Here is a 12870-nt window from a genome sequence, read left to right as displayed (position 1 = left end):
TCATATCAGAGGGTTCTCATTTTATTACATAACAGTTGTTCCAGTTATTCACTGATGTGTAACAAACTACCCCAAAACTTAGTGGTTTAAAACAGCAACTGTTCTATCTCATGATTTTGTGAGTCAGAAATTTAATCAGACTTCAGACAGCTGATTCTTCTGTTGAATGTGGTGTTGACAGAGGCCACCCAGTGGTATTCATCAGGTGAATGGGCTGATTTAGAGGGTCCAAGACAGCTTCATTATCTTCGCTGGCACCTTGTCACAGATGGCTAGAAGGCTGGGCTCAGCTGGGAATGTTGACTGAAGCATCCACACCTGGCCTCAGGTAGTCAGATAACTTACATGGACAGTTCAGGGCTCCTAGAGAATATGTTGCAAGAGGCCTTAGTCAGAATTTGCCAAGCTTCTTACCTGTCTTCAGGTGCCCAGGAAGGTTACTTCTACAGCATTCTGTTGTTAAATGAAGTCATTAAGGCCAACCCAGTTTTTATGGGAGGGGAATTAGATACCATCTCTCAATATGAGTAGCAGCAAAGAATTTGTGGCCATATTTAATCTACTCTACCACTACTGCATAGATTAAAGTAGTTCAGCAAGCATTTATGTCACGTGGCATGTACAAAACATTGCTTGACCTTTTATATGAAGTTCTGAGATTACTTCTGCATTGTTAGTTATTTGACTGAGTAAAATATTCACTTGTTAGGTTTAGTTCATAAGACCGTTTTGACTATAGTCAGCTATTGGGCAAAATAGAATTCACCTTATTTTAATACTTAGCCTTCAGTCAGCATTATCCAGCAGCAGAGGGGTGGAGTAAGCTAGTACAATACTGCTGCTTCATAATCATCGCATCAACATAGATGTGTGCTAACATCAACATCTGCAGTGTCAGTGTCATAATGATAATGGTGGTACCATTGTTTTCATCATTCTGACCTAATAACCACAAAACTTTTCCTCAAGTCTAACCTATCCAATTGTGAACCCTTGTGCTTTTTCTTGTTTCTAATCCATTCTTTTTAAAAAGAAAATTCTAATGGTCTTATGAAATATCAAATCTGTGAACTCTGGTCATTTCAGATATTTAAAACGTCTGATGAATACATGGTGTTATTTTTTTTTAAATTTGTGCCTGTCAAACAATCTAATAGACTTTTATAATTCTAATAATACACTTTTAATAGTTTGACTAGTTGTACCACACACTATTAATAGGTTGGTCTCAGCAGGAAATAGCTTAACTAATTAGGGTCTGAGTCATGCCCCTGAGGCTGTATGCCAACAGCTGGATGATTCAGACTGAAGTCTCTTGACACCTAATTTTCTTAGTGTTCTCAAAGTTGTTTTCAGTGAGGTTAATTGTTCCTGTGAGATCTTTAAATTGCTATTGTTACTATCACCCAGTTTAAGACTAAAAGAGCTTTTTACTCTGGTAATATGCTGAAATGAATAGATTGAAGAAGGGCACTTTCAAATGCATTTCATCTTCAATGTAAACATTTCCTCTCTAATGTTCTCCTTAAAATGTAATCTATTCTTTAAAAATTACCTCCGGCTCAAATTACATTCTGCATTAAACTTAGAATCGCAGGGCAAATTCAATTTCTATTCCTACTCCTTAGTGTTTCGAAATTTAGGTAGCAGCGACCTCCAGTGGTAAAAGTGAATTCCTAAACACAGCTAAGGAAAATTTCCCCAAAGTTTTCTTCCTCAACAGTTACATTATTCCCAATCAACTGATCAGTAAGCATTATAATTTTGAGGTGAAATTTTCTCAAGAGACAGTCCCCAAGGAGAAGTAGCTCAGTGGCAGTTAGGGTCTGTGTTGGTTTGTACAGCTTTAAACCATGATGAACAGGATGAACTTCTGCATCTGATCATCATGAAAGTATCTGTCTGAGACAAAGTTACTAATACCAAGATATATCAATAGAAATAATTTAATTCTTTCCTATCTAATATAATAATATCTATTGTCTTTGCTTTGAAAATCTCTTTTTTTGTTTTTATCCCATGGTTTCATAGCAACTAGTTCAGAGATGGAGACCACATATTTAGACTGTGTTTTCTAGTTTTATCAATAGAGTACAGCATGACTATGGGCAATTACTATGGGTAAATTATTCCATGCCTTCATTTTTCTTCTGATGTACTTGAGATAGTACATATCAAAAAATGTGTGTAACAATATTTCTTGCATTAAAATAAGTAGTTAGAAACAGGTAAAAAGAATCTTTGATTTAAAGCTTTAATCCCTTCAGTGGGCTAATATAATCTTGATTTGCAGGTAATTTATGTTCCTGTTGAAAACAAGATGGACACTAGTCTGTGTAGGATGATTTCTATTCTAAGATAAATGTCTTATTTAGATTTATTTTTCTCATTCTAATGAACACTAAGGAAAGGGGAGAAGATGAAGCACTTTTCTTTAGGCTTTTTGTTGTTTTCTCCACAAATCATGTTGTTACTGCCTCATCTTTATTAATCAGATGTTGCTTCTAAGCTGAAATATACCTCTCTTCATGCTTCTAAAAAATTCCATTCATTTTTCTACGCTATCATAAAATAAGATGATAAATCTTTGTACTTCTGTAATAACTTTTCTGTGAGCTGCTCTGATTATTTTACTGGCATTACTTTACCCATTTATATGAGGAATATAGCAAACAAGTATTATCCATGTTAAATAGAATGAAAAGCAAGAAGTGAAGAGAAGCTAAGTTCAACAAGTGTCCACATAGAGAATAAACAGGAAAACTAGATTTAGATTTTGGTGCAATTTCATATAATCTCAAAGATGTGGGCTATTTGACCTAATTGTCAACATCTTCAAAAATGCAGATGTCCTTTTTTCCCCCTTTTTACTTAGGGTGTTTATGTCTTCATGAAATATGGGATAATGGATACAGTACAATTTGGAAAAGGTAGGTTGAGTGAACTGTCTATAATTAGAAATGTTCTATTGTCTTTTTAACTTGCAAGGTTTAAATGTGAGAAAAATAAACTTGGTATGTTATCCATTATCATGTTTTACCAACTCAGAAGATACTCTATATAGCAGTTTATAATAATAATAACAAAGCAATAGTATCTGTTATTTATTTAGCAATTATATGTTGAGGCATTATGATGAGCATGTTACATAATTTATCTAATTTTATTTTGTAGCAAATTTCTGGATGTTGGTATTATAATGACTCCCATTCTACAGATGAGGAAACTGGGGTTTAGAGGGGTTAAGTAGATTACCAAGGTCACATAGCTAGTAAGTGGCAACACCTGGACTCAAACTGGCTGTTTTAGCTACGAAACTTATATTGTATACTCATACAGCATAAATTAAACATATATCTCCATTGTTATTAATTAGTTTAAATAAGTACTATTTGATGTTAAAATACATAGTATTTTGCTATTGATTGCTAGGAAACACGATATCAATTAGTCACCCTAGAATATTTGAGCTAGTGTTGGAAAACAATTGTGTTTGACTCGTTAGTTTGATAATGTTGTTTGGCAGCAGGTATAGCTCCCTAACATTTTTTAGACTAAGCCAGTTGTCAAAATAAATGTGTATTGGGGGACAGAAAGGACACCTAAAATTTTAAATGCCTCTGTGATGTTGAAATGCCTCTGTGTGTGTATTATCATTATTTAATGTGTGTAGGAATTAATTCCAATTAAGTCCAAATTATATTCCTCATCAACCTTGAAGAATATGATTAAATTCCATTAAATAAATAATTAATAATTAAATAAATAATTATGATAGAAGAGTGTGTTTTTTGGATTGCATGGAACCAGAAACCATTTAAATATATAAAAAGCCAAGAAATTTGGACCTCTGCCCCCTTTCCATCTATTTTTTGTCTAGACTCACTTCTCATTCTGCTCATTGGTTTTAACCAAGAGCAATGGCTTCTCTGAGTTTACTGGGGAGTAGTGGCAAGCAGAGTCATAGCTGCATGTTTCCTTAGACTGTTATTCAAAGTTTCCTGCTAAAGTATCTATTTCAGTTCTTACTAGATCCTGCCAATGTTTGAACAGATAAGGCCAGAAGCATTTCCATTATAAGAATATAATACATACACAATGAGGAATTTGCTTTATAGTAATCCATCTTAATCCATATAATGCTAGTGTACACTCTAGCATTATATTTCATTAAAGTGTAATAATCGCCTGTATTAAGGAAACAAATACCATTAAATCAGCTGTGGAAGGAAGATTTTATTTTGTAACAAGTAACTATTAACAACTGGCTTTTTAAGTTGCTGCTCAAATCATTATTTTGTGTAGTTCTTTTGAAGAATGTTTAAACCATCTACTATTATCTTAGCAAATCTCTAACTTTTCTTCATCATACCTATATAGAATGTCAATTATAGTAAGTTATTTATATTATTTTTTAAATGATTTCTTGAGATGCATATGTCTATTTGAAGAATCCACCTCGAGATTTTCTTCCGAAAATTGGAGTGATTACAGTTTCAGGATTGGCAGGCTTCATTTCAGCAAGAAAAGGTAGGGTTAAAAATATATAATCTTTCTTTTAATGCCATTATATTAATTTCTGAATTTATTTATATAAACAGTTTAAGCACAGTGTACAGTAAGTCCCCTACATGTGAAACTTCAAGTTGCAAACTTTCAGAGATGCAAACAGGCATTCGCATGTCCAATCATGTAAGTTAGTTCACGTGTCTGGCGTTGCTAAGAAGCACCAAGTGATAACGATGGAAACAAAAGTGAAAATAATTGAGAGAGTAGAGCGAGGCGAAAAGATGGTAGACGTCACTCTTTCTTATAACATGAATCACTCAACCATCGGCAAGATTCTAAAGAACAAGAACAAGATCGTGGAACATGTGAAGTCTATTGTGCCAGTGATGTGGACAATAATATCAAAGAAGCGTGGAAAAGTGATGGAGGACATGGTGAAACTTCTCAGTGTGTGGATGCAGGATCAGCATCAGCGTTAAGTCCCACTTAGCTTAATGCTGGTTCAAGGGGAAGGTAAAAGCCTTTATAAAGACTTGAAGAACAAATACAGCAAAGAATCAGAGGGCCCATCTTTTAATGCCAGGCATGGCTGGCTTCATCAGTTCAAGGCTAGAGCCAACATTTACAACGTAAAAGTAAGTGGCGAGGCTGTGAGTGCAGATATGGTAGCTGCCTGGGAATTTCCTAAAATGCTTCGGGAAATTATTGATGAAGGCGTGTATTTACCCGAGCAGGTTTTTAATGTGGATGAGACAGAACTGTACTGGGAGAGGATGCCAGACCGAAGTTATATCAGCAAGGAAGAAAAGTTGATGCCAGGCTATAAAGCAGCAAAGGATAGGCTAACTCTGTTGTTTGGTGGCAGTGCTTCCAGCAAGATGAAGCTGAAGCCTCTCTTAGTTTATCATTCAGAGAACCCAAGAGCCCTTTAAAACAGCCAAGGGCTCTCTTCCTGTTGTGTGGAAGAGTAACCCCAAAGCCTGGGTTACAGAGGCCATTTTCCAGTACTGCTTTTTCCACCACTTTATTCTGGAGGTAGGGAAATATTGCTTGGAGAAGGACGTCCCATTCAACATTCTTTTGCTGCTCGACAGTGCTCCAGGCCACCCCCCATTCATGGACGACTTTCATCCCAATGTCAAAGTAGAGCATCTACCACCGAATACTACATCGCTCATCCAACCTATGGACCAGGGAGTTATAGCCACTTTCAAGAAATATTATTTACGTCACACTTTTCGTCAGGAAGTAAAGGCAAGTGATGAATCAGGAACAACCTTGCGACAATTTTGGAAGGACTATAACATCTACAAGACCATAAAAAACATTGACTTTGCTTGGCGTGAGGTTACGGCCATCACCATGAATGGGGTTTGGAAGAACCTTTGCCTGCAGTTTGTTCACAATTTTTGTGGATTTGAAAAGGTGGATGAGGAGTCCAAAGAGGTCTTCAGCAACTTAGTGACCCTCAGCGAGAAGCTGGAGCTAGATCTGCAAGAGGGCGACTTCATTGAACTGCTTTCTGTGCAACATGAGGAGCTTAGTAATGAAGACCTGATGGAATTGGAGGCCCAGAGAAAGGATGAAGAGAGACAAGAGGAAGAAGTAACTGAAGAACTGAAGAGATACACGGCGCAGGAAATGGCAAGGGGATTTTCTTAGTTTTTGAGGCACAGGACCCTAACGTAGAATGGTACACAAAGGTTGCAGTAGCCGTTCAGAATGCAATCCAGTGCTACAGTGTCATCTGTGACGAGAAAAAAAGAGCTACTACCCAGACATCACTGGATCGTTTCTTTTAGAGGGTAGATAGAAATGAATCCAGCAAGGAGCCAGAACCTATGCCATCAACGTCAGGCATGAGTGAAATTGCAGCTTGCCCTCTATCTCCTGTTGCTGATGATCCTTCAGCTCTACATCTCCCATTTCCTCTCCCTCCTCCAGTCAGTGACTCTCCTTGCTTGTTCACTTGATGCCAGCCCCTGTGTGCCAGCTGTTGTACTGTATTGCTGTACTTCTCGAGGTACTGTACTGTAAGATTAAAAATGTTTTCTTTATTTTTTGTGTTTGTTTTTTATGTATTATTTGTGTGAAAAGTATTTTAAACCTATTACAGTACAGTACTGTATAGCTGATTGTGTTAGTTGGGTACCTAGGACTAACTTTGTTGGACTTAACAAACAAATTGGACTTACAAACACGCTCTCGGAATGGAACTCGTTTGTATGTAGGGGACTTACTGTACCACTCTTCTGATTCAGGGAACATTTTCTATTAGTGTAGTGAACTGCTTACCAGTCAGGTTCCCAGATGCCAGCCAATGGCCAGTCCTGTAAGCATGCCTTTCTAACAATGGCAGTCTTGGGCATATGTTAACTCTTTTCTGCACATCACTAAATAACTCATTCATAAGCACATGGTGAATTTTGTATTTGCCCATCTTCCACCTCTGGGTATAGAAATCTCTCTCAGTAGGATTACTGCCTCCACTCCTCACCTAAGCCCTTACTAAGCTGGTGCAGTTCTCTGGTCAGTAGCCATCTGGGGCACCTTCCATTCATCATCTGTCCCCAGTGCCAGTCATTGTCCGCAAATTAAATTACATGTTGTTGCAAGTCACAGCTCTGAACCAACCTGGAATCTGACATCAGATATGTTATGGTTGGTTCGCTCAGCTTTAGTCCTTAAAGTAGCCTTAACCCAAGTACACCTAATCAGATACAAAACATCTCAATTATAAGAACATTCCAGCATTCTAACTCTATCCCATATATCTTATCCCAATAGATCTTCCCTATAACTAGTATTAATCATAGCTTGTATCATATTTTTTATTCTAACACTATATGCAACTTCTAATTGAATACATGTTATAAATTATTCATTAGGAAAGACATTGAAAATCAGGATCACCACATGTAACAATAAGAGAAAGAATTAAATTTTGAATGAAACCGGCCAAAGCATATTACTCATTTCTCAGTGAGAAACTCATAATCCACTTGTAAGAGAAACTGTTCCTTAGGTCATTCACAATGACTCCAAGTGTCAGAACTAGAATAATCTAACCCAGTATTTTTCAAATTACAGAGCTCAGTTTATAAGTAGGTAGTGAAATAAATGTGGTGACTCTCAGGAAGCATTTTATTAAAAAATAAAATAGAGGACAATAGCAAATATCAGAGTATTTTGTACTCAGTATGAATAAATATTGTGAAACTTCTGTTTCAGTGGAGTGTGTATGTGTGTGTGTGAAAGAGAGAAACGTCAGAGACAGAAACAGAGAGAGAGAGAGGTCATAATGTAAAATTTGTTCTTTAGTATGAGTCATGGTCAAAAATGTATGAAAGATGTTGGTTTAGTCTAACCCTATAATGCTACAGCTAGAGGTCCAGAGAAAGGAAATCATTCAATGATTTCATAGTACATATTACATAGCTAGTTAGTGTTTTGTGTCTAGAGTCCTTTCTACTTACAGGAGTAGGGCTATTGAACCCAAGTGAAATTTATTTTCTTGTAAACTGGCCTCAAGTAAAGAGAGGATGAATGTAAGTCTTTTTAATATTGAAAATAATAACAAAGATGTGGAGTGTGTAAGAAATATTCCATTGTGTGTGTGTGTGTGTATATATATATATGTATGCAATGGAATATTACTCAGCCATAAAAAAGAATGAAATAATGCCATTTGTAGCAACATGGATGGACCTAGAGATTATCATACTAAGTGAAGTAAGTCAGATGGAGAAAGACAAATATCATGTGATATCACTTATATGTGGAATCTAAAAAAAATTATGTAAATGAACTTATTTACAAAACAGAAATAGACTTACAGACATAGAAAACAAACTTACAGTTACCAAAGGGGATAGCGGAGATGGGGGTGTAGGGAGGTAAATTAGGAGTTTGGGATTAACAGATACATACTACTATATGTAAAATAAACAATAAGGACCTACTATATGACACAGAGAACTATATTCAATATCTTGGAATAACCTATAATGGAAAAGAATCTGAAAGAAAATATATATAACTGAATCACTTTGCTGTACACCTGAAACTAACACAGCATTGTAAATTAACTATACTTCAATTTTAACACATTATTGACTGGGGGATTTTTGCAGAAACTGACACCTGTGGCCATAATACATCTCTGGTCAAAAATGTGTTAAAAGGTTTCAAAAAAGTATAACAACTACAGAAAAAGTAAATAAAAAATAAAATAAGATGACACATCAAGGAAAAACTGCCACCTTCCAAGTTTAGGAGCAGCACAATTAGGGGAATTTGGCTGAGTCAAGGAAACCTACATTAAAGGATGCTAGGTCAGTAAAATCAACAACCAAACTACAGATACTAGAATAATAGTGAGCAAGACATATTTTAATATAGCTAGACCCTCTTTCCCAGTATCACAAAATCCTGTCAATATTTAAAGGAAAGCTACAGTAAAGGTTGAAGCAGCCTACTACCCACCTCCCTCAATGCTCTGTCTGTTGTAGACATGACTGTAGAAGGCCTCCTTACTAATAGTTAAACTGGACAGAGAAATACATCTTGTTTTTACCTACCCTAAACTGTAAAGTTGCCTGCAAACATTGCCAGGTATTTTTCATCATAGTCTTTACTGATATACCAGATAGGGTGTCTCATTTTTAAATTAAGGGTTGTAAGAGCTGTTCCAGAAAATAAAAGTACTTACCCTAATTAGAAACCCCATCATCTAATTGTCCAGATCACATTTACAGTCCAGGGTACCCAGACAAGCATTTAAAATACATATTGTTTTCAACCAACAGTCTGTTAGAACTAAGCTATGGCTTAGAGTGGTGGGTTTCACACTATTCAGTAGAACCTAGGGTTCCATGGAAGTGTTTAGGGGTTGTATAGGGATAAGGAAAAAGCGGTGTAGATAGGGCTTGATAATGAGCTTCACTCCCTCAGGCTAACCAGAGTAGCTTCAAGTCTGTAAGTTTTATATATGAAGTTCCAGGTGAGATTCTATTTGAAAGACTTTTTTAAAGGATTTTGCTATTAAAAAAAAAAGTTTGAAAATGACTCAGATGCTTAGTTAAGGCACTTTGGGAAATGAATGAATTATTGCAAGTTACTTGCAATTTTTTTAACTTTTTATTTTATATTGGAGTACAGTTGATTAACAATGTTGTGTTAGTTTCAGGTGTACAACAAAGTGATTCAGTTTTACATATACATGTATCTATTCTTTTTCAATTTCTTTTCTCAATTAGGTTGTTACAGAATATTGAGCAGAGTTCCTTCTGCTATACAGTAAGTCCTTGTTGGTTATCCATTTTAAATATAGTAGTGATGTGTACAAGTCAATCCCAAACTCCCTATCTCTCCCCACTACCCATCCCCCCCCGGTAACCATAAGTTTGTTCTCCAAGTCTGTGAGTCTGTTTCTGTTTTGTAAATAAGCTCATTTGTCACATTTTTTAAAGATTCTGCATATAAGCGGCATCATATGATATTTCTTCTTCTCTATTAAATTATTACTTTAGTATTCAAAATCAGTGACACGAAGGAATTATGTCCCTTTTAAAATCCTTAGCTGACCAGTTAGTTGGATCCTTTAGCTATCTAAGGACTTAATCAAAACAGGATCTCTGAAGAGTCCATTTCAGTTTAACATGGTGTCACAAAAATGGTAGTTGATTAATTCTCTATATTGTCATGTTTTATTAGATACTTGAAAAAAATGTGGTTACAACTGTGGGTTTCTTAGGACATGAAAAAATACCTGGTTTTTTAAAAGAAGAAAATCATCAACCCCCTTTGTGTAGGTAATTATCAATGTTAGATTGAGAATACCTTTCTTAAATTAGACATGACAACTAAGGGGTATTAATTGAACTGTAATACTTAAAGACATTTTACCTATCATCTTGATTGGTATTATTACCTAAAGAAAATTTAACATAGGGTGATGGCTTAAAGGGGAACAAAGAAAGCATGAAAGTTATAAAAGCATCAAGTCTCTGGTAGCATCTGTTTGGAGTTTAATAGTTTGTTTGAATGTCATAGGTTCTAGGTTTAAGAGAATTGCTTATCCACTGGGACTGGCCACTTTAGGAGCAACTGTTTGCTACCCTGTTCAATCAGTAATAATTGCAAAGGTAAGTTCTTTTTAAGCAATAGCTTCATTTCAGTACTTGTTTAAACTCTCAGTGTGACAATGTTTAAATGTCATACAGCACCTGCAACATTTAATTTTCAGAGAAATATAGTTGGTATTCTCTTATGTTGGCAAAATCACATCAGCATCTCAGCGTGGTAAATGCCATGGTTGATTACATGATTATCACAAATAAATAGGATGAATTTGTTTAAATATTATTCAAGGAAGTAAATGCTGATTTGAGGGTTAAGTTCAGAGACAATGAATTAGAATTTATGGGGAGAAATACTGCTCCATTGTTGAGTTGTGTAAAATTCAGTTTTTAATTAACAGAAAATTATACCTGCTGGCAGTTGTCAGTTCAGCAATTTAAAATAATGCAAGAAATAACCAACTGATAGAAAACAGAGGCTTCTGAGGATTAAAAAAAATACACACACATATGCACACTCAATTTTGAAATCCATATTATAGTTGTTTTGTCATTTTCTTGTGAGTTTACCCTACAAATCCAAAGATTCTCCTAATGATTTGAAGAGTTTGTGTCAGTATTGTTATTTTATTTTTTAATACATATTTGGATTGAGAAGGAGAGCTTTGGGATATAGTTTTTTTCTTCCATTCCTTCTCCTTTAATTACCAACATTTAACATTTCCCCCTCACATTTGAAGTATTGTGTGGTGTTACCAGGACTTTCTGTACTTGTATTCTCATTACTTCATCTCTTTAATTATTGATGTCGATAAAGCTGCCTATTTAGTATTTTGAGAATGTCAAGGATATAGTGCCCTATGTAGTTTCTAATATGATCAAGCTATAAAAGCTTACAGCAAAGGAAGAGAGCATTATTCATTAAATCTAGTTAAACTTGAGGTAATTGATGGATAAAATGATAAACTTATTTTTAAAAATATTTTCTAAGAATTTACATAGGAATTAGCCACTTAAGTTCATATAATGTTAGTACTAAAAGAAACCTTTGAGCTCATTAGGTTCAACTTCCTCATTTTCTCATTTGCCAATTTGGAAACTGTGGCCCAGAGAAGTTCCAGTGACTGATTTGTCCAGGGTTCTATTCAGCTTCAGACATCTTGCTTCCCTGTCCATTTCTCTTCCCAGTGCATGATGCTGCCACTGATTGTTTTTGTTTGTTTAGAATAATGACTTTGTGGGTTTTTTTTTTTTAATAAAATTGGTACCTACTAATTCTTAAATAATTTAAGCATTACAAAACAGAATAAGAAAAAACCAACTAACCACCTGAAATTTTTCCATCCAGAAAAATATGTGTTAAAATTTGATGGAATGCTATTCTAGACATTTCTTCATGCATACATAGACATAGAAACATAGATGGATGAATAGATACAGTTTCGTAAGAACAGGATCATAGTATAGTATGCATCTTATTTTTAATTTTAAAAATAAAGTATGAAGCTTAATTTTACTTTAACAGAAGGAAAATAAAAACAAAAGAATTGCAGGACTCCAAATAAAAAATTCTATGGTAAAAGATATTAATGTGAGTTCCTAAAAGTTCTTCTGTAGTTAAATAATGATTTTTACTTAAATTCCTAGAGTTGAGACCTTTGCTTTTCTTTGACTGTCATATAACAGCATCACATGTAATATCTGGTGAATTGTAATATATATACACATGTGTGTATATATATATATATATATATAGAGAGAGAGAGAGAGAGAGAGAGAGAGAAAACATGGGTTCTTATCCTGAGATCCATGATAGACTTAAGAGAATCTGTGACTCCCCTGCCCAAAACTATATAAAAACTTGTAGGTATACAATAGGAGCCTTCTAATTTGATATTATCAGGACCAGTAGTTAACAATTAATTGAAAATGTTAAAGCAAGAAGTTTTTTTAAAATCATAAATATGTATCTTAAATATTTTATTTCAATTTAAAACATAATGTGTGTTCATTTTTCTGTCTTTTGAAGTAGGACTTTTCTATGAGTATGAGTCTCCTAGTTAAAGGTCCATAACATCTTTCTTATAATTATCCATATCTGTAATATGTCTTCTACTGTTTGCAGTTTAGAGGTTTCTTTAAAATCTAATGAACGCCTTTTTTTGGCTGGGGGGGCCACACCCACGCGGCACGCGGGATTTAGTTGCACTGACCAGGGATCTAACTTGCACCGCCTGCAGTGGAAGCAAGGAGTCTTAACCACTGGACTGCCAGGGAAGTC

The 12870-nt window shown here is 35.2% G+C and overlaps 1 protein-coding gene across 6 annotated transcripts in view; it reads left to right on the top strand.

Annotated features, from left to right (window-relative positions):
- Positions 1 to 12870, top strand: part of APOOL (apolipoprotein O like) — a 113918-nt gene that overhangs the window by 67620 nt on the left and 33428 nt on the right. For all 6 annotated transcript variants that reach the window (XM_089904321.1, XM_022580817.3, XM_089904317.1 and 3 more), the window contains exons 4-6: positions 2876 to 2930; positions 4432 to 4530; positions 10564 to 10655. In XM_089904321.1, coding sequence (XP_089760447.1) covers positions 2876 to 2930; positions 4432 to 4530; positions 10564 to 10655 — 246 coding nt within the window. The remainder of the gene's footprint in view (positions 1 to 2875; positions 2931 to 4431; positions 4531 to 10563; positions 10656 to 12870) is intronic.

This window comes from Delphinapterus leucas, chromosome X, assembly GCF_059928025.1.
Source record: "Delphinapterus leucas isolate spDelLeu-1000000601 "Yukka" chromosome X, BTC_Dleu_Yukka2, whole genome shotgun sequence".
Classification (NCBI taxonomy): domain Eukaryota; kingdom Metazoa; phylum Chordata; class Mammalia; order Artiodactyla; family Monodontidae; genus Delphinapterus; species Delphinapterus leucas.
This window is presented reverse-complemented; position numbering and strand designations above follow the sequence as displayed.